General features: G+C 38.2%; 1 protein-coding gene across 1 annotated transcript in view; it reads right to left on the bottom strand.

Annotated features, from left to right (window-relative positions):
• LOC123276077 (centromere-associated protein E-like) overlaps positions 1-23,009 on the bottom strand; it is a 36,048-nt gene that overhangs the window by 11,170 nt on the left and 1,869 nt on the right. The window contains exons 3-10 of the mRNA XM_070503343.1: positions 18,594-18,670; positions 14,062-14,169; positions 10,704-10,922; positions 8,587-8,784; positions 7,480-7,683; positions 7,131-7,166; positions 5,393-5,611; positions 2,283-2,468 (exon numbers count right to left, since the gene is read on the bottom strand). Coding sequence (XP_070359444.1) covers positions 2,283-2,468; positions 5,393-5,611; positions 7,131-7,166; positions 7,480-7,683; positions 8,587-8,784; positions 10,704-10,922; positions 14,062-14,169; positions 18,594-18,670 — 1,247 coding nt within the window. The remainder of the gene's footprint in view (positions 1-2,282; positions 2,469-5,392; positions 5,612-7,130; positions 7,167-7,479; positions 7,684-8,586; positions 8,785-10,703; positions 10,923-14,061; positions 14,170-18,593; positions 18,671-23,009) is intronic.

Raw genomic sequence — 23,009 nt, 5'->3', positions numbered from 1 at the left:
CCCATCTCATCCAGAATAAAACCCAAAGTGCTTACAAATAGCTTTCAAGATGCTTTATGATTTGGCTCTCTGCTACTTCTCACCTATTTCCCTTTCTATCCTTGCCCACGCTGCTCAGGAGACGCTGGCTTTCTTGCTGTTTCCTTGAATACATCTCAACTACTTCTGTGTTGCGGCCTTCGCATTTGCTACTTCTTTTGCCTAGAAGGCCCTTCCCTACCAGACAGCTCACACCATCACTTCGTCATCTTAATTGTGCGGCTCTCCTCAACTCCCCTTACAAAATCACACTCCTACTCACACCCACTCTCACCCTGCACCTATATACCTCTGTCTGGCTTAATATTTTTCCATTGCACTTCTCACCGTTTAACAAACATATATACTTGTTTATTTTCTGACTTCATGAAGCAGAATGTAAGCCTCTTCAAGGAGGCTTTATTTTTTTTCCATTGCAGTACACATGGCATCTAGAACAATGACCAACACATAGTAGGTATTCAACAAATACTTGTTGAATGAATAAAAATGTGATCATTTAGTTATTTGAAGTATTAAAAAATTACTCTCAAAGATTTTAAAGCTTTACAGTTGATTTTCTTGGTTTTTAGCTATACTAACAATTTCTAAAAACAAAATTAAGATTATTTTCTCTTGCCTCTCTGTTTCATGTCTCATTGAAAGAACCAGAATTTTTAGAACAATGTTAAATAATGAAAAGAGTAGGCATTCTTGGCTTGTTTCTAATTTTGGAATGAAGAGAAGAGACACTGGAGCAGGAACAGTGAACAAAATGCCTATTAGGATCCGACCCAAGTAGCAGAAGAGTGAGAAGTAGCTGTGGCTCAGACGAGGAAGGAAGGCTGTGATGAAGGAGGGTGCGACTTGTGTAACGGCATTCAAGCTCAAAAACATTTCAACTCTGCTCTTTCTAGAGAAAACAGGTTAGATTAAGCCCATAGGCTACCAGGTGGGACTCAATAACAGGGGATTAAGTAGAAAAAAATATAATTTTAAAATGTACTTATCTAACAGAGTATTAAATATTTAGATAAGAAGCATATTTTTTTGAAAAATAAAAAGAAAGTCTCAACAAGAAAAAAACCAACAACTCAATTAAAAAGTGGGCAAAAGATCTGAACAGAGATTTCTGCAAAGAAGATATATGGGTGGCCAACAGGCTCATGAAAAGATGTTCAACATCATTAGCTATCAGGGAAATGCAAATCAAAACTACAAGGAGATATCACCTCACTCTGGTCAGAATGGCTATAATTAACAAGACAGGAAACAACAAGTGTTGGAGAGGATGTGGAGAGAAAGGAACCCTCAAACATTGCTGGTGGGAGTGCAAAGTGGTGAAGCCACTATGGAAAACAGTATGGAGACGCCTCAGAAAATTAAGAATAGATCTACCATATGATCCAGCTATCCCATTGCTGGGTATTTATCCAAAGAACTTGAAAACACAAAGGCATAAAAGATATATGCACCCCTATGTTCATCACATCATTATTCACAATAGCCAAGGCTTGTAAACAACCTAGGTGCCCATCAAGGGACGAATGGAAGATGTGGTATATATACACAATGGAATACTACTCAGCCATAAGAAATGATGAAATCTGGCCATTTGTGACAACATAGATGGACCTTGAGGGTATTATGCTAAGTGAAATAAGTCAGAGGGAGAAAGTCAAATACCATATGATCTCACTCATAAGTAGAAGATAAAAATGACAAACAAACACAGAGCAAGAGAGACTGGATTGGTGGTTACCAGAAGGGAAGGGAGGAGGGGGAAGGGCAAAAGGGGTGATTAGACACACGTGTGGTGATGGATAATTGGTCTTTGTGGGGTGAACATGATGTAATCTACACAGAATTCGAAATATATTATGATGTACACCTGAAAGTTATATAATGTTATAATCCAATGTTACTGCAATAGTAAAAAATTTAAAAAAAAACATATTTATGAAAAAATGTTGCAATATACTACTAGAGATATACAAACATACATCCTCTACATTTTTGGCATTCAGAAATTAAAGTGAAAATAAAAAATTTCCTTACTTTGAAAAGTAAAAAAATTAAAAAAAATTAAAAAAATAAGATATATTTTAAACTGTCAAGAATATTTATGTTTTTTAAAAATAATTTTTACAGGAAGATGAAAACAATCATTATTTGGCATGAAAATAAACGTATGCATTTATTTATATTTATTATGCATAATTTATAAAATTATGCCTTTATTTATAAAATGAGTTTTAAGTTACCTGAAGTACTTGGATCATTTCTTTTGTTTTTTCAAGGCATTTATTTGATTCATTAACTTGTGATTGAAGTTTTGCTATTATATCATTAGTCATCTCAAGCTCTTTCTGCATCTTTATAATCTTGTCTTCCTTTTGCATGGCGGTTTCTTTAGCTTCACGTAGTGAAGTTTCCAGCTCTTGAATCTTCTATTAAAAAAAACACACATATATAAGGTGTGCCTTGAAGACAGAATCACAGTTTATATGAAACAAAGATCATATATAGGTATTAATCTTTCAGATTGCATCAACATAGGATAGATGGAGACTCCAAATGTCACTCAATTTATACATGTATTATTTTTTTCATTTAGAAGCTGATCATTTAGGACTAAAAGAGGCCCAGATTTTATATAAGGTTAGTACTTATTTTATTTACTAGTTAGCATGGTGCTAAGCATATTAAATAGGCACTTACATTTTAAATTAACACTACTTACAGAAAGTATATTTGTTAATTGACACTTTAGAGGAATACATGTAACATATCTTTCCCTTTATTTTTATTACCTAGTTTTTATGCTGAAAAATACAAGTATGTGGAAAAATCCAAAGGCATATAATTAAGATTAAGTTCCCCCATCTCAGAACCCCCACTGACTCTAAAGCGATGACTACTAAACTCTTTCAAGTGTATCCTTCTAGAAATTTTCTATATGTATCTACGCATGTGAATATACAGTTTACAAAAACAGTAAGTCACACACACAATAGTGTGTAAGAAGAAAGTTCACACAGAATAGCGTGAAAGAAGAAAGAGCCAAAGCAGGACTGCATTCGAACATGAAGAAGACAGATATGACTACAGAAGAACTATACAACTTTAATGTAGACCATGAAGACACTGAAATTGTTAAAGGTTTTGTTTCCCTTGGTTCAGTCATCAGTTTAAATGGAGACCGCAGCCAAGAAATCAAGAGAAGACTGTGACTCAGAAGGGCAGCGATGGAAGAATCAGGAAAGATCATCAACAGTAAGGGAGTATCATTAGAGACCAAGGCCAAGATTATCGACACCCTCGCATTCCCAATTACTATGTGTGGGTGCGAAAGCTGGACAGTGAAGAAGGCTGACAGGAAAAAATGGACTCATTTGAGATATGGTGTTGGAGGAGAGCTCTACAGATACCCTGGACTGCCAGAAAAATGAACAAGTGGGTCCAAGAGCAAATTAAGCCTGACCTATCTCTGGAGGCAAAAATTGTAAAACTGAGACTATCCTACCTTGGGGACATGATGAAAAGTAAAAGGCAGCAGGAAAAGAGGAAGACGAAATACGAGATGGCGTAATTCCAGAAAGGAAGCCATAGGCGTGAGTCTACAGGAGCTGAGTAGGGCTCTTGAGGACAGGATATTGGACATCACTCATTCATAGAGTTGCCAGGAATCAGAGCTGACTCTACAGCACATAACAACAATAAATATATACTTCTGGTTTTTTGTGGGTTTTTATTGCTGAGGAAGATGAGCCCTGAGCTAACTTCCTCTTTTTTTGCTTGAGGAAGATTAGCCCTGAGCTAATATCTATGTCAATCTTCCTCCATTTTATATGTGGATTGCTGCCACATCATGGCTGCCAATGAGTGGTGTAGGTCCGTGCCTGGGATCTGAACCATGAACTGGGCCGCCGAAGTAGAGCATGCAAACTTAACCACTATGCCATGGGGCTGGCCTCCTGCTTTTTAAAAAATTAAAAATTTTATTTTCACTTGATAATATATTTTCCAGATCTTTTCATTATCAACACATAGATCTCTCGCATTTTTGTTTTCATGGGTAAATATATCCTATTTCATGGAGGTACTATAAACTAGTTAACCTGTCACCTACTAATGAACATTTAGGTTATTTCCAGTTTTTTATAAGTACAAAAATATCTTAATTTGTTCATAATATAAGACTGTTCACATATACACACATGCAGGTTTTCCTGGAAAACGTTTCTTTTTGGTCCACCTGGAATTTACTTTTGTTTAATGAATGAGGTAGGAGTCCAGACTTATTCTTCTAAGATGGCTAGTTGGTTGTTCTGATTCAAACATTAAGCAGACTATCTTTCCCCCCTGAGTTGACTGCTCCTACTGTCATGCACTGAATTCTCCTACTTGTTTGGGTGGACTGCCCAACTCTCTGCCTGCCCCACTGCTCTACCTCCACATCACTGACCTGCTCTGTGCTACTCTGATTTGGCCTAATTATCAAACTAATAACATACGATTTATTATCTGATGGGGTATTTCCTGGGGTCATTGAAAATGGGATTTCCTTGTGCTTGTTTATCTTATTGCTTTGGAAGATGGGTTTCATATTTCCACTATTTTTACCTCTGCAGCTGACTGAGGTCTGTAGTGATCAGCAAATCAATAAACTCTATATTAGTGATCTTCTAGTTTCCACTAGTAATAATTATTAAACTGGCAGTTGATGTTTTATTATAAATATTTATTTTGGTAAAAATGCTAAGTTGTAATTCACTCGGGTTCCCCACTAAGACGTGTGTGCTAACAAAATAAAACAGCGTGTTTGCTGTACAGATTCCCAAGTAAGGGCAGTTAATACAGTTATTGGATTATTCAAATAATGTACTGATTCTTGGGCACAGGTTAATCTGTATAAGAAATTTATTATACTTTTAGCCTCTTCCATTTTTGTTTTGATCACATTAACCAATATTAAAGACACTGATGATAATTAGAGAAAAGCTAAATTGCTCTTTCTCTCTAAACTAGTTTGGTACTATAGACATAGATTATAATTTAATAGAAAGTCACATGATTTAGAAAACTTATAATGTATGGTAATAACACCTTAAGTGGTATACATACCTATTAATCAAATTAAGGCATGAGTTACTTCTATTTTATAATTCAAAGGTAAGATCTTATGTAACATGTAGCTTTATAATTAGTTGAGTGAGCGCCCCAATAGAACTATATTTAAAAAACAAGTCCATCATGCATGTTCCCTAATACCTTCAATACTGTGATTTTGCTCTGAAATGTTACATATGATACATCTTTAACTCTACAATGAAGCTGCAAATTGAAAAACATCTTATAAGAAATCTCATACCTCTGTGGTTAGTTGTGTAGCTCTTGATGTGACATGAAGATTCTTATCGCCTTGTGTAGTAGGATTAACAAGGGCACCAGATGTTTGAGAGATCTTCAAAGTTTGATAGTTTTTCAACAGTTTTTCATTTTTCTCTTTCACTGATTTCAGGTCATGTTCCCATTCTTTGGTGATGGTCACATTTCTTTCCTCAAACTCTGTTGATTCATTTATTATAGCCTATTGAGTAGTAAAGACAACACTATAGCTTCTAAAATGAATTACGTATTAAAAAAACCACTATGGAAAATACTAGAGTTCTAGGACAAGGCATATGTTGAAATTCATTATTCAGAACATTCTAGAATAGTACTTTAAAAGAATGTGAACATTCTTTGTGGCTTGCACCAGTTCCTGACATTTCAGAAGACGCTGGATATTGATTATGAGAATAAAAGAAGAATAAGGACTAGAGAGGATTCATGTTGATTTGCAAGATGATAATCTCATTCTATTAGATCAGCACTGACATATGAAGAGGAATCTGAAGAACTGGTCAGGTTAAAATCATTATGTATGTTATGACATATATAATGTCATATATAAACATTAACTGACATCTAATAGCAGAGCATACCCAGTAAACTTAATAACAATCTATTTTCCTCTTTCATTTCAAACCTCAGTGTTTATAAGGAAAAAAATTTACTGACTTTTCGTAATCTGAAAATCTTCTATTTCCGTGCAGGGAGTAACAGCCAATCCATACCCTCGTTACATCAAAGGCTGACTCACTCTGAAATTGCTTCTATCATCTTTTTACTTCCTATTCTTATGGGATGTACTTTTTGCTCTCATCATGAATGCCTTCTTGGCCTTACCTGTATCTTTCTTTGTGGCTTTATGGTAGTTCTGTGAGATGCGGATCCTAAATTAGTTGTGTTCTTGCTGGCACCCTGGACTCTCCTTGGTTCTGGACTACTGACCCCACACCACACCAAGTTATCAATTGCTATGCTCAGATGGTGGAAGAAGCCACATATCCATGCTGATCCACAGAGCAGAAATCTCTACTTTCTAACCACAAGTGAGCCCTCAATATTATGAGAAAAACACTGAATTATATGGAAATTATCTTATCCCAAACACTGGTTTTATGCTTTTCTTCATTGATTGTGGACCATTTTTTTTTATTTTAAAAGCTCATTTACTGTTTTGCTAGCTTGGGGTATTCGACAAATGGGATTCACTATCCACAGGAAAACCTTTTTTAAAAATGTTATCTACATTTCAATGTGATTTAAGTATAGTTTCCAGATGAAATTAAAGTGTCAGGAAAGAACTACCCAAACAAATGAAATATAAAACCAATCTTAGGAGCTATAATATTAATCTAGCTCCCTTTGCTCCAACTGCCTATATAACAAGCAACTTTCTGATTAATGACAATTTTACCAGGTGTATGAGGTAGAGATTACTTCAGAAAGCCGAATGAATCTTCTCATCAGTGGAAAGTAAAACAAATTAATAAAACTGATCTCAAGCAATCTTGGTTCATATGAATCTGTCCACAAGGGCTGGTCACCTTGGGAACAATGATACAAACCACATGTTTGAACCTCACAGTTGAAGGATCAGCACGTATGATAGCAACAGCACCGAGGTGAGAAGCACAAGGCCTCACTAATTAGTGGACTAGAGCTGTCTTTGGCTTGACCACAGGTGCTGCCCACAGCCCTGAAACAGGCTAGCATCTCACCTTGTTTGAGGATACTTGGGGGAAAAGGCTCAGGTCCTACGGAAGCGAGAAAGGACAGAGGAAAATGGCAAGATTTGAGGTTTCACCAGTGGAAATGGATTGTTATACTGCAACATTTTATTATCTTCTTTACAAGTTGATATATTTAATTACCTTAAGGAAGCAAAATGTGTTAGAGGAAGAACACATTTACAGTCACTCTTTTTCAAATAAAAAAATAAAGAAGCATATACAAATAAATGAAAGAAAATATACTTAAAATTAAGTTGCTCTAAGTCTTTTTAAGAATGAGGCAGAAAAATTAAAGCAAACAAAAAAAAAGAATGAGCACCAAAAAAGTACTACTTACAATTATCTTTTTATTATAAAAGATATTCACTTCACAAATCCTATCATTTTCTTTCTGGATGCCATTTTTAAGCTTTCCTATATCAAAATGAGTATTCAACCACTCTTCCAAAAACTGGGTCATTTCTTTCCTATTACTCAGTACTTGTTGAAATTCCATCTTTACGCTGTGGAAGTCACATTCCGAAAAATCTTTGAGAATTTCCTGTGTGAAAAATAAGCATTGAATCTCCTGAATCTTAGGAAAGTTTTTATCTAAATATCAGACAAATATCATAAAAAGGGGAAAATAACCTTACTGAACTTTCACTTCTAATATTTTGAAGTAAACATAATTCTAATTTATCCTCATTATATTAGAAATATAATTCTAATTTAAATAATAAAATTTTGGCAGTATAGGCTATGTAACAGAGGCACATCTACAAATTCTGCCTTTTGGCATTTTTAAAACCTGTTCGAAACTATGAATCTGTGACAGTGTCTGAAGTGCTTCTGGATGCAGCTTTTCTGTGCATACAGCAGGCCTTGCATGCATACTGGGAACTGCAGGGGCCTCACACTGCTGGGTGAGAGCAGGACACTCCATGTGGGGTTGCTACAATACAAATGTCTGTGACTCCCAGTCACAGATCTAGGAAGTTTTAGAAGGCATTTGGAAACTTATTCTGGCCTTCCAAGAAATCCTACTTGCTGATATTAAGTCTACTTTTCTATATCTGTGTAGTTCTGAAAGGAGGCTAGTCTATGACTTGGCACTCTTTACATCTGGCCAGCTGTCATCCTGCAACCTATTTTTTTTCTCCCCAAAGCCCCAGTAGTACATAGTTGTATATCCTAGTTCTAGGTCCTTCTGGTTCTTCTCTGTGGGACACTGCCACAGCATGGCCTGACGAGCAGTGCCAGGTCCACGCCTAGGATCTGAATCAGCGAACCCCAGGCTGCCAAAGCAGAGCACAGGAACCCACTTGCTACGCCACCAGGCTGGCCCCTCTGCAAGCTGTTTTTAATTTCATAAATGAAAATGACTCTAAGCACATGAAGAGGTACCTTTCTATTTGATAAAAAGACTTAAAATCTAATTAAATCCATTTTAAATAAATCATACCTCAATATGTAGATCCATTTTCTGGCTCAACTGGAGGTCCCCTAATTCTCTGGATGGTACATCATCATCTTGTTGAAGATGCTGCATTTTACTTAGCAGTTCATTTTGCTTTTCCACTTCATCAATAAAAAGCATTTCAAGTTTACTGATGGATTCATGTTGTTCTTCCTTTATCTTTGTAACATGGCTTAACACATACTTGCAGGAAAACATGAAACAAATTGGGAAATGAAACTTTTATCACGTTTAGAGGAAGTTCTAAACTCTCAAGACTAAGAGGTGGGGCGGCTTGTCTTGTTTGTCTCTATCCTCTGAGGAGTGAGGAAGAAGGGAAGAACCTCTCTCTATTCCCAAGTTTCTACTCTCAGCGTCTTCGGAGAGTGACTTCCAGACCTCTAGTTTCTTATTTCTGACTTCCTTCTGGAGCTACCTCAGGGATGTCCTACAGTTACCTCAGATTCAATATGTTTACAATGTAACATGATGCCTTTCCCTATAAACCCACCTTTTTCTATTGCCTCCTTTTGGTTAATTATATCACGCAGTTTTCCCAGTGAGATTCATTTCAACATCCTCTCCTGCCTATGTCAGCTGGGTGGCCAACGTGAGTGTGCCCTGCCTCAGGAATTACCTGTCAAGTGTGGCTTAAAGGGGACAAGAATTTGAATGCCCTGGTTCTACGGACCTCATGAATAAGTTCTGGATATCTGATTGTTAGGCTTTTGAAGACTATTAGAGCCTGAGGGGCAATCTACCTAGGTAGGGAAGATACCGCTTCCTACTTCCTCAACTTCCACCATTCCTTAACAATTTACAATCTGGCCTCTTTCCTAACCACTCAACTAAAACTGCTCTGACAAAGGTCACCAGTAAGCTCTATTGTCAACAATTGAGGGGATCTCTTCATTCATGTTCTGGCTGTCTGAAGCATCTGCCACTCTTGACCACTTCATCTTTGACACACTCTCCTCCACTGACTTGACCAATGGCACTTTTGCTCAGTTCTCTCTTATCTCTCTGACTTTTCCAACCTCAAACTCATGTGTTGCTCTCTTTTCTGCTACTGCCTCTTGAGAACTGATCTTTTCCAGAGTTCTCTTTTATCTTCACTCTATTATGCTTCTGGGTGGCCTCATTCACACCTGTTGTACTATCTATCACCAAATGCTGATGGATCCCACATCTTTATCTGTGGTCCTGATTTTTCTCCTGACAAACCTCAGATTCACAACTAAAAGCCTACTTGGTTTCTCTTCCTGGATGTTCCATTATAGGTATTTCTATCTCAAAACATCTCAAATTAAACACCAGATCTCTCCTCCTGCCTCACCTGCCTTCTCCCTTTCGTTTTTTCTTTCTATCAGTTAATGGCACCACTATCCACAAACCCGGCTAAGCCCAAATCCTGGGGCTCAGTCTGAACTTCCCTCCCCTCCCTCCACTGTCAAGCACATGGACCTACTATTGTAAACTGCCAAATATTTCTTTAACTTCTTTCATCCTTTCCATCCCTATGAATCCTTCCCCCATAGTACTGTCACCCATCACATCTCATCAGGACAATTGTAACTGCCTCTTGTCTCTTCTCTCTGCCACCAGGCTTATCATCCCCTGCAGACTCATTTCTTCTTTGTCTGTAGTGAAGTCTCTACAATGGCAACCCGATCACATTACTGCCACCACTTAAAATAACTGTCCAGTGACCCCTCCTCATCTCTAAAATGAACTCTAAGCTTTACTGCTTGAGCCCAGCTTCCAGTCCAGTCTTGTCTTCAACTTGTTCTCCAGGACATTGTCCACTACTGCACTTCTCACCTGTTCAAATGTCTGCCTCACCCACTGGACTAGGAGAGATTTAGCGGTTGCTCATCTCTGTCTCCCCAGCACCCTGACACATTGTTAAGGCCAAAGGCAGAGCTCAGGTTTTGTTGAATGAGCAGGTCCTAGATGCACTGAGGATCCTGCACATGCTATTCTCAGACCCATGCCATCTTTAATTCAGTAGCAAATGTACTAATTAGCAAATACACCAACTCCCAAAGCAGGACTTAAATATACTGGTTTGTAACTGAAATTAATGGCAATATTTACAAAGATATTACTAAAACAGGTGGTACCTTGAGTTTCTTCATGACTCTGTGGAACTCCATGGAACATCTCTGGTTGGCAGTGAGAAGTTTCTGAATCTGTCTGGTTTGTGGATGTGGAAGTGAGAGGTTTGCTTTTACTCTAATTGAAAGCTCTCTTTGGGTTTCAATTTCCCTCTCCAAGTCAAGACAGAGTCCATTTAAGCACTCATAATGACTATCCATCTCTGTGTATCTCTTCAGAAGCTCCTAAAGGCAGTGAGAATTCATTCAATTTAATAATTCATTCTACTTTAACAATAAGTAGTCCTAGCTCTGGAATTGTAACAAAATCTATGCTTTAACACTTTCTATAGGGCAGAAATAAATTGAGACTTTTGTGTATAAAAAACAAAAAGAAAATGTTATTGTCGATTTTGGATTATAGAAATAATTATAATCATTGTGGAAATTTAAGAAGTTTAAACTGTAGGGGAGGAAGATATTTCCTCTACACGCTCTAAGTCCTTCTGGCTGGACAGCGAATTAAATTCACATGAGACAGAATAACAGGAGAAAATTAAACAAAGCTTTATAACATGTATACATGGGAGAGACCCAGGAAAACTGAGCAACTCACCAAAATGGCGGAAGCTCTCACCTTAAATATCATCTTCAGCTAAAGACAAAGGAGGATGTTGTGGGTAGGGGGAGTTAGTATGGGAGGTTACCAGACAAGTACAGTAAACAAGAGTAAGGTTATTATGCAGATTTAAGTCCTTGCCTTCCGCATTGATAAGAGTTTCTAGAGGTAAGGTCATCCCCCTTCTTCCTGGTACAGAGAGGGAGACATCTTTACAGATGGAGATTTCCCTTACAAATGGAAATGTCTCTTACAAAGGGTAACTTCTACTTTTCAGAGTTTCTCTCATGTCTGCAGTTTTTGAAAGTAACCAGCCCAAAATAATCTTCATGCCAAAGAGATATATCTTGGGGTGGCCAATTCTAATCCTCTATAAAACAGCTATAACAAAGAAAACCAGAAACAACCATTGTTATCATTTTGATACATTTTCTTTTAGTCTTCTAAACATCCATGATTTGAATGAACATTTACAAAGTTGGAAGAGAAATTTGCATGAATTCAATCTAGTATGTATTGTAGCTCAAGGCTGAATGCTAGCTTCTGTTGACAATAGGTGGTGTGAGTGAGCAGATAAAACTGATGAGGATCAAGGATGCCTCAGGGAGAAAAGCCCAAGGCTTCCTGGCCTACATACCAATCTATATCAACCTCACAGAAGCATGGGACATCCTGACCTCATTCAATCTGATTCTTACCCAAAGTTATAAGACCACCTGATAACCAGACTCCACCTGCACTGATACTTTTTTTACCTAATTTTTCCTTTGTCTTGTAAAGAAGCAACTCACATACTTATGCCTTATAAATTTAGCCCTACCCTCAACCCATGTTTGCAGCTCTTCACTGCCCATAGGTCCTGTCCCCATGCTACTCCATGCTACTTCCTGAATAAAAGAGCACTACTGCCATACCTTGAGAGTCCAAGAAATGTTTCTTTCGACTCCTCAGCTCACTGAGCCAGCATCAAAATGAGTGACAACAAATCACATGACCTACGTTCTATTATCTGCCTAGAATCTGAGATTTCTCACCTTTTATCAGAGTTAGAGTTCAGGTTCTAGCCCTGTCACTTCCTGACTGGGGAAATCCTTGAGCCATTCTCCCAACTACAAAATGAAGACTACAATAATTTCCACAAAGTTTTCTAGGGAATTAAGTAAAATGTTAGATAATATCTATATATAACCTATAAAATACATATAGACACTATAAATTAAGGAAATAAAATTATATTTGTAGAAATGCTTCTATACCCAAGTTTTAAACTTAGACTTGGTTTCAAATCCTAATTTTACCAATTTACCAGCTGTGTGACCTTGGGCAATGACTAAACTTCCTCCTGGGCCTCAATTTCTTTGTTTATAAATGGAACAATAAACTCTGTCTCATGAGGTAAAGCACCCAGTCTAGTGCCTTGTGTATGGCAGACACCCATTAGGCCCAGGCCCAGCAGCTCAACTTTCTAGAGACCAGACAGGTGACAAGCTGGTCAGGGCACAGGTGGAAGAACACTTTACATTCAATCGGGTATTAACATATTTAGTTCAGGGTGCTAAACAATAGAGTAAGGGGCTTCTGACAATAATGAGCTCTCCTTTTAATAATTTAAGGAAAACCTAGATAGATGTTCATTAATCTGGGATGTTGGAGAGGGGATTCTTGCCTTTGGTCTTAGGAGGAATCACCTTATGGTTGGAGCAGCACTGTCTAGTCATTCATTTGTACTTTTAATAAATACATATTGAAGGCTGACTTCTGTCAGGACTGTGCTAAGTGATGCAGCCATAAACAACACACAGAAGTCTTTAGGGATCTTGTGTTCTAATAGGGGTGACAGTAAATCCTGTTGGCTTTACCCTCACTACATGTTCAGAATCCACACACTTCTCACTGCTTCCACTACTACCTCTCTGGGCCAAGCCATCACCATCTTCGCATGATTACTGAAATTAGTCTTTCAAATAGTCTTCCTGCTATCACTTAATTTTCAACACAACAATCAGAGCTATCCCTTTAAAATGTAAGTCAGACCATGTCTCTCTCGTGGTCAAAACTCTCCAGTGGATCCACATCTCGTTCAGAGTAAAACCCAAAGTCTTTTAAAAGCCCCACAGCCTGCTTCCTCCTGTTAACTCTGACCTTGTTTCTCATTAGCTTTCCCCCTTGTTGATGTTGCTGGAGCCCACTAGGCAGCTTCTGCTTCAGGAGCTCTGTCCTTGCTGTTCTCCCTGCCTGTTCTGCTCTCCACCAGATACCTGTATGTCTCAACCATTGACTCCTTTCAGGTATCTGCTGAAATACCACCTTTCCAGTGAAGCCTCAAAGTCATAAACCCTACTGTTTTTTTTCAAAGATTGGCACCTGAGCTAACATCTGTTGCCAATCTTTTTTCTTCTTCTCCCCAAAGCCTCCCCAGTACATAATTGTATATTCTAGTTGTGAGTGCCTCTGGTTGTGCTATGTGGGATGCTGCCTCAGCGTGGCCTGACAAGCGGTGCCATGTCTGTGCCCAGGATCTGAACTGGGGAAACCCTGGGCTGCCGAAGCGGGAGCACAAACTTAACCACTTGGCCCCAGGGCCGGCCCCAAACCCCACTGTTTTGTTTGTGTATGTATGCATGTATGCACACACATATCTGTACTAGATTATGAAGTTTAGAAGAATACTGAGCATTATCTATTCATTCCATAGAGGTGCCTGTGACTCCTCAGGCCTTTGGAAGGGCCCCAATATTTATTTGTAATTTGAACAGGGGCACTTACTTTTATCCTAAAGCACTTTTCTCTTAGGCTTTCTGTAAGGTGCTGTTTTCCATCACATAGCAACATTTTTTCATATTTTAATACCTCTTTGATGTTCTGTTGGTCCTGCTTGGATGGAAAGAAATAAACAAGGCTTCAGCTATAACTCCATTCATATATAATGTCTAATCATTTACTTTTTCAATTACACATTGTACATTATTTCAATAATGGAATCAAATATTATACTTGTAACACAAAAAATGTAAAAAATGGTCAGAAAATGAATAATAGTATCATGAAGTCTTTTAGTGAGTAACCTCAACTCATTGGGGAAAAAAGTGGGAGAACCACATATTTTTTGGAGACAGAATCTGTTCCTGTAACCTTCATAGCTGCAAATTAGGTTTTAGATTTATCTCTGGTTCCTACTCTTCCAGATCTCTGCATCAGAATAATTATTGCCAACTAAACATGCTAGCACGACTGTCTGTACTGTCCATGGTGCTCCAAGCTCCATTCATATATTCTTCCCAGCACCTTGGACCAGAAAATTCATACCCTGCCTACATTTTGTATTTCTGACTACAAGTACAAAACAAAACATTTTCTCCCATTTGTTTATCTTATTTACTGCAGTACCCAGAAGACTAATGGTTCAATGAATATTTGTTGAATGAATTAAATCTCTTTATAAATTTAGTTAGGGTCCACATAAATATGATTCCCAAGTGTCTGATGTTTCTATTGAGATTGCAAATGATACTGTTTTCCACTTTATTCTTTCTTCACTATTGAAATATGAGAATGAAAAAGATTTTTATAGATTTCATAAACTTTCTTATTGATCTGAAGTTTACATTACTTTTTAGAGGATTCAGTTCAATTTCTTTTCCAATATCCATTTATGATAAAAACTCTCAATAAAATGGGTATAGAGGGAAAGTACCTCAACATTACAAAGGCCATATATGACCAACCCACCGCCAACATCACACACAATGGTCAAAAAGTGAAAGCCATTCCTCTGAGAACAGGAACAAGACAAGGGTGCCCACTCTTGCCACTCTTCTTCAACATAGTACTGGGAATTTTAGCCAAACAAGTAAGGCAAGAAAAAGAAATAATAGTTATCCAAAAAGGAAAGGAAGAATTAAAACTGTCACTATTTGTGGTTGACATGATTCTATATACAGAAAACTGTAAAGAATCCAACAAAAAACTATTAGAAATAATCAATGAATACAGTAAAGCTGCAGAGTACAAAATCAACATTCAAAAATCATTTGCGTTTCACTCCATAACGGGGGCCTGCAGTTTGCCAGTTGGGATCCTGGGCGTGGACCTACACACCGCTCATCAGGCCATGCTGTGGTGGCATCCCAAATAGAAGAACTAGAACTATTTACAACTAGGATATACAACTATGTACTGGGGCTTTGGGGAGAAAATAAAAGAGGAAGATTGGCAAAATACGTTATCTCAAGGCCAGTCTTCCTCACACACACAAAATCAGTTGCATTCCTATACACTAGTAATGGACCACCAGAAAGAGAAGTCAAGACTATAATCCCATTTACAACTGCAACAAAAAAGAATAAAATACTTGGAATAAATTTAACCAAGGAGGTGAATGCCATATACTCCAAAAACTATGACATTAATGAAATAACTCAAAGAAGACAAAGAAATGGAAAGATATTCCATTCCCACGCATTGGAAGAATAAACACAGTTAAAATGTCCATATTACCTAAATCAATCTACAGATTGATCTACAGATCAACCTACAGACTTAATGCAAACCCGAATGGAATACCAATGACATTCTTCATGAAAAGAGAAAAAAGAATCTTAAAATTTATATGGAAAAACAAATGACACTGAATAGCCAAAGCAATTCTGAGGGGGGAAAAAAGAAACAATATTTGGATGTATCATGCTCCCTGAACTCAAAATATACTACAAAGCTGTAGTAGTCAAAACAGCATGGTACTGGCATAAAAAACCCGGATATACAGATCAATGGAACAGAATTGAAAGCCCAGAAGTAAAACCACACATCAAGGGACAGCTAATCTTCAACAAAGAAGGCAAGAACACACAATGAAGAAAGGAAAATCTCTTCAATTAATAGTGTTGGGAAAATTGGACAGCCACATGCAAAAGAATGAATGTAGACCATTGTCTCACATGATACACAAAAATTAACTCTAAATTGATTAAAGACTTGAACGTAAGACCTGAAACCATAAAACTCTTAGAAGAACATATAGGCAGTACAGATTTGACGTAGGTCTTAGTAGTATCTTTCTGAATACCATGTCTCTACAGGCAAGGGAATCAAAAGACAAAATAAAGAAATGGGATTACATCAGACTAAAGAGCTTCTGCAATGCAAAGGAAACCATCAGCAAAACGAAAAGACAACCTACCAATGGGAAGAAAACATTTGCAAATCATACATCTGACAAGGCGTTACTTTCCAAAATATATAAAGAGCTCATACAACTCATTAACAAGAAAAAAGAATAATCCAATAAAAAAATGGGCAGAGGATACGAACAGACATTTTTCAAAGACGATATCCAGATGGCCAACAGGCACACGAAAAGATGTTCGACATCACTAATCATCAGGGAAATGCAAATCAAAACGACAATGAGATATCACCTCAGACCAGTCAAATGGCTATAATTACCAAGACAAAAAATAACAAACGTTGGAGAGGATGTGGAGTAAAGGGAATGCTCATAAACTGGTGGTGGGAATGCAAACCGGTGTGACCACTATGGAAAACAGTATGCAAATTTCTCAAAAACTTAAAAACGGAAATACTGTATGATCCAGCCATTCTGCTACTGGGTATTTATCAAAAGAACATGAAATCACTAATTCAAAAAGATATATGCACCCGTATGCTCACCACAGCATTATTCACAATAGGCAAGATGTGGAAGCAACCTAGGTGCCCATCAAGAGACAAATGGATAAGAAGGTGTTGTATATATATATATACAATGGAATACTAATCACCCATAAAAACAGACAAACTCCTCCCATGTGAGACAACATGGATGGATCTTGAGCAAAATAAGTCAGACAGAGAAAGAAATACTGTATGATTTCACTCCTATGTGGAATATAAGCAAACACATAAATGAGAATAGATTAGTGGTTACCAGAGGAAAAAGGGATGAGGGAGGATGAAATGGTAAAGCCACATATGTATGGTGATGGATAAAAACTGAATTATTGGTGATGAACACAATGCAGTCTAAAGAGAAACCGAAATATAATGATAGACACTTGAAATGTATACAAGGTTGAAAGCCAATATGACCCAATAAAATAATTATATATATATAAATACATATATATACATATATATATATTTAAATACAGACACTGACCACTAAAAATAGGCACATATAGAAAAAGCAAGTTAAAATGGAATTTTAAATAAATATTATTAACCCCAAAGAAGAAAAAAAGAGAAAGGGGAACAAAAGCCAAACGGAAAAAAAGAAAACATATAGTAAAACGGATGACCTAAATCTAACTGTCAATAATTACATTAAATGTAAAAGGATAAAATTCTCCAATTGAAACTTAGAGTTTGTCATAACAGATAGAAAAACAGCATTTAAAAAGAAACAAAAGAATATCTTAAATACTCAAATTCTTTGTTAAATTCTATCATATGTAGTTTCATTATTTTGACAAATATTTTGAATGGCTGCATAGCACTCTAACTTATGGTATAATAGAATTAATCATGTTTAGATGATTATGATTTTATACATTAAGTTGGACAACATATCTAAGGTCTTTTCTGCTCTTGCTCTCTGTTAATTTAAGACATGATTTTACTCTCTCTTATGGCCACTAGCAATCCGACTTAGTACTTCTGTGGTTCATGAGTTAGAGGATACTAATGTAGGATGATCCAGAATTATATCAAAGTCATTAAAATTCATCGCATCCTAGTCAGCAATAAAATAGTCATATTTATCATTCAGGAATCCCTTACCAAGGACCATGATCCATATATTTTCAAGTCTTAAATCATATTGCTATTCAATTCCAAAAACCTCACAGAGCATTGGATCTCAGCCTCCAGAGATCGTTCATTGCTGGGCTTTATCACGTGTATCTAGAAAACTCACGTCTGTGAGAATGTCAGAGTCTTTCCCTGCTTGGCCAAATGGGATCTCCATCTCTCATGCAACTACAGTCCTGACACGGGAAGCTCAAATCATTTCTTGACAGGACTTAATTTCTTCATTCCTCCATTATAGCTCTTAATATTACTAAGTTGAACATATAGGAGAGAATAATCTGGTCAGTGAATACATAAACACTGGCTAGAAGAGACTCGGCCACATAAGGAGGACTAGGTTATTTGGAACCATTGTTCAGTTCACTGGAATGGGAGGAACTGGGAAGCACATAATAACATGGGGTTCTTTTGGGTAGGAAGCTTCAGAACAATTAATGAAAACATTTACGTCCCACTATTTCAATGAGAAGGAAACACTAACTTACACATACCATGGTTGTGCACCTGCCAAAACGGATCAGTCCTCCTTGGGATTCCTCTACTGGGAAAGAACAAAGAGAATCCAGAGCTGGGAAAGGAAAAAGAGACCATGAGAGCAAGCATAATTTAGGGTTACCATGAGAGGAAGTAACATTTGGCTCCACCATTCCATTTTGCATAATACCTCTAACTGTACAAACATAACAATATGAAAAAATTAGAAGGACTGTAGATAAACCCAAACTCTTCCCCTAATGCCCAGGAAACCCAAACACTTCAGCAGACAGTTTTCTGGCCAGACCTCCACTTTGGGGAAGCTGCTCTGCACCTGAGACTAGGCTGCTCAGCCCAGCCCTGAACAGGTCCTCCTCCCTCCATTCACACCTTCCAGGACTGAAAAGGAGCCACGCCATCCAGGCACACCTAACCTCATGGCCTTGGGGTCAGGTGAGGTTGAAGAGGTTAGAAAAGACATAGAACTGGTCAGGAAATATTCAGTATTCCAATTCCAGAAAAACTGACTGTGATTAAACACATTACAACATATCCACGTAATAAACGTGAAGTCAGGAAAAATATCGTGAACATGGAAAGCATTCCGGAAACACTGTCAGTAGAAAAATCAGGTTATAAAACTATAGGTACAATATGATACCATTTGAAGAACATATGTGTATCTCAATATCAAACGACTGAAAAATCATCAGACTTCAATAGACAGAAAAAATCTAGAAAGTTTTACATTTACATGTTGACAGTGCTTATCTTTTGCCCCTGATGGGGGATTTTGTTTGTTGAGTATATCTTAACTTGCTGATTGAATGTTCATTTGTTAAAATATCTATGCATGTGAAGATTTGTTGTGTGTTAAGTGGAAGCTGTTTTCCAAAATGTGGACAGTTCATTCTTCTAAACAGAGTTTAGTTGGTCTTGGGGAAATGTACTAAATTTGGGTTGTTTTATTAAATGGTTTTTGTTTCCTTCAGTTACCAGTGACACAATCTCCTCTCAGGTTTCTAGGCATGCTCATTGCTGGATTACTGTCTAGACAGATGGCTGAAGTCCCTGAGTATAGCTAATATGTATTGTTGCTGGTCTCGGGGCTACATCCTTTTGCAAGTTCTCTTCATGGAACCCGTTCCCATCCTGTTAGCCACGTCCTCCAGAAAGCTGCTCAATTATCTTATCCCATCAGTCTCACTCAGCAACCATCATCATCAGAATAAAAAATGTAAAGTAGGAGTTACCATGTGACCCAGCACTTCTGCCCTTAGGTATATACTGAAGAGAATGGAAATATGCATTCACACAAAAACTAGTACACAAATGTTCACATTTGTCACAGCCAAAAAGTGGAAGCAATACAAATGTCCATCAACAGATGGATGAAGAAAATGCCATTTATGGATATAAGGGAATATTACGCAGCCAGAAAAATAAGGCTATTTTGATACCGGCTCCTCATGGATGACCTTGAGGACACTGCACTAAGTAAAATGAGCTAGTCACGAAAGTATAAATTTTGCACGATTGCTCTACTATGAGGGTCCTAGAGAAGTCAAATTCATAGACACAGAAAGGAGAACAGTGGTTGCCAGGACTGGGAGGAGAGGGGAATGGGGAGTTAGTGTTTAATGGGACAGAGTTTCAGTCGAAGATGAAAAAGTCCTGGAAGTGGGTGGTGCTGATGGTTGTACAACAGTGTGAATGTACTTACTGTCACAGAACTGTACACTGAAAAGTGGTTAAAATAGCAAATGTAATGCCGTGTATACTTTCCAAAATAAAGTAAAAGAATGATGTGCTTATCTACCACATGGACGAACTTTGAAAACCTCAGGCTAAGTGAAAGGAGCTAGACATAAAAGGACACATACTGCATGATTCCATGTAGACTGAATTTCAAGACTCAGCAAATCCATGGAGACAGACGACGTGTTAGTGGTTTCCAGAGTATGGGAGGACGAGGGATAGGAAGTGACAGCTGACAAGGACAGGGTTTCTTACTAAGGTGATCAAATATTTTGGAATTAGATAGTGGTACTGATTTGTACAACCTTGTGAATATAGTAAAAAGTTTTCTTTTGAGTACACTTTTACAAGGTGAATTTGGGGCTGGCCCAGTGGCGTAGTGGTCAAGTTCAGCACATTTTGCTTTGGTGGCCCGGGTTCACAGGTTTGGGTCCCAGGCATGGACCTACACCACTCATCATGCCATGCTGTGGTGGCACCCCACATACACAACAGAGGAAGACGGGCACAGATGTTAGCTCGGGGCCACTCTTCCTCAAGCAAAAAGAGGAAGATTAGCCACAGGTGTTAGCACAGGGCCAAACTACCTCACCAAAAAAAAAAAAAGGGGGGGGAATTTTATGATCATGTATATATCTCAACTGAAAAAGTAAGGTAAAAATTTACAACATAAATTCCTTACCATCATGGTGCTCTCATAGGTCATCATAGTTTGATCGCAACCCGACAGTGGTGGCTGCAGTCAGAATGACATCACTGCCTTATCAAACACCAAGTCACATTATCTGAATCTCCCTAGTGGCCTTCAATGCATCTATTCCTATTCAGGGTTTACTTTACCTACCAGAAGGAACATAAGAGTATCAACAGTGTCATTTGAGTCTTTTTATCACCCCAAATACTAAGATGGCATGGTCTGGCATATGATAAGCATTTACTAAAAATCTGATTATTTTACCCCAAATTCTAGTTCTAGACATTTCTTAAGAAAATATTGAGATAAAGAAATGCATGTACGAGTATCTTCAATACAGAGTTTTTGACAGCCAAAAACTAGAAACACAAAAATCTAACAGGGAACAGGTTAATTAATTTGGTTCTGCTGTGTGATGGCATGTACAGGATTATTAATCAGGATGATACTGGTCCCAGTGTAAAGTACACACTCATAACCGGGGAATGGTATCCAGTTGAAACTTAACCATAGATTCTGTTCTCAGATTTTCTAAATGTAACTGCTCTTAGAGTTCATGACATTTTAGTGTCTTGGGTTTTTCATCAGTAAAGGCAAGAGTACGAAGATCACTTACTTAGCATGAATATGTTGGAGAAATATGATCTACATTAAAACTTAGTAATATGTTGTAATCCCATATAAATATAAATGTTAGCTATTTTTATTGAAGAACATTGCATGTCCCCTAATTGGGTATTATAAAAGAAACGATTCTCCTTCCTAGAGTAAAATTGTGCTTATCAGCCCTGCTCTGATAATGCTCACAAAAATAATGGGCAAAATTAGATCTTTTGCTTGAGAATGCATTTTTAATTCATACATCAAGAGTTTCTAGAAAAGAGGAGGAGGAAATTTCCCTCCCGCCGAAATGCAGCAGAAACAAAGAGACATTTGTGAATCACAACCTGCGCAAAGAAGCTGATGTGATCAAGCGTCTCATAAAGTGAGAACATCAGTAAGACTCTCAGTGCCCTGAAGCAGCAACAAAAGGCATGTGGGTAAATAAAACGATTCCTTATTTTCTTGTATTTCAATCAGTATTTGGAAATCTTTTTGGGAAGACAACTAAAAATCAGATATTATTGCAAAGTTTTGTTAAATTTTTCTTATATCAATAATTTAAAATCAGTGAATTTATGAAAGAAAGAAACAACTATCCTCAATGTTGATTTTTGCATGAAAACAATTCTTTCCCCTCCCCAAGGTTCTTCTTTGGGGGATGGCAGGACTGAGGAGGAAGTCACCAGGCACCAGGCTGCTCTTGGGGCACAGAATGACTCTCTTACACGACACTCTCCAGGTCCACACCCGCCCTGCTCATACACATAAACAGATGGAAAAGACGACAGAGCCTGGACTACGGGTATAGGTTTACAGCACGTTCCTGGGGTCCGAGCTCTGGGAACCCCGAGGCTCTGAGACAGTAGCTGCCCCTCAGAGCTCCCAAGTAGAGAACTCCCCAGGCTTTCCCAAACTAACCTCGGTGCCCCCTGGCTGGAAATCTTCCTTTAGGGCTCAATATCCTACTTTCCTCTTGCAGCCAAGTGGCTGTGAGGAGAGAAGAGGAGGAAGCGCCAGGCAGCCCAGAGCCACCAGACAGTGACGCCACAGAGCCACAGCCATCACACCTGCACAGGTAAAGGACATGCAACCAAATCCCCGTCACCCCAGCACAGCCACGCACCTGTCACAGCCTCGCAGCCACACCCACGGCACGGAGGCGCATCCCACCACTCACTCGCGTCTCTCACACACACCCCGCCACACGCTGCCCGTCTGTCCCCACAGACACACACCGTCCTCTGCCGTTCATGCCCGAGAGTCCCCTGAGGACTGGCGTCCTTACTACGGGCCTCCACCCTGTGAGCGCTTCTGCCGCCACCCCACCTGGTTCACGTCGGGCTCCGAATTGACTCGCTTCACAGGATTCCCGCATCCT

Source organism: Equus asinus, unplaced genomic scaffold (genome assembly GCF_041296235.1).
Source record: "Equus asinus isolate D_3611 breed Donkey unplaced genomic scaffold, EquAss-T2T_v2 contig_1, whole genome shotgun sequence".
In the NCBI taxonomy this organism is placed as follows: domain Eukaryota; kingdom Metazoa; phylum Chordata; class Mammalia; order Perissodactyla; family Equidae; genus Equus; species Equus asinus.
Note: the sequence above shows the minus strand (reverse complement) of the source record. Positions and strands in the feature narration are given on the sequence as shown.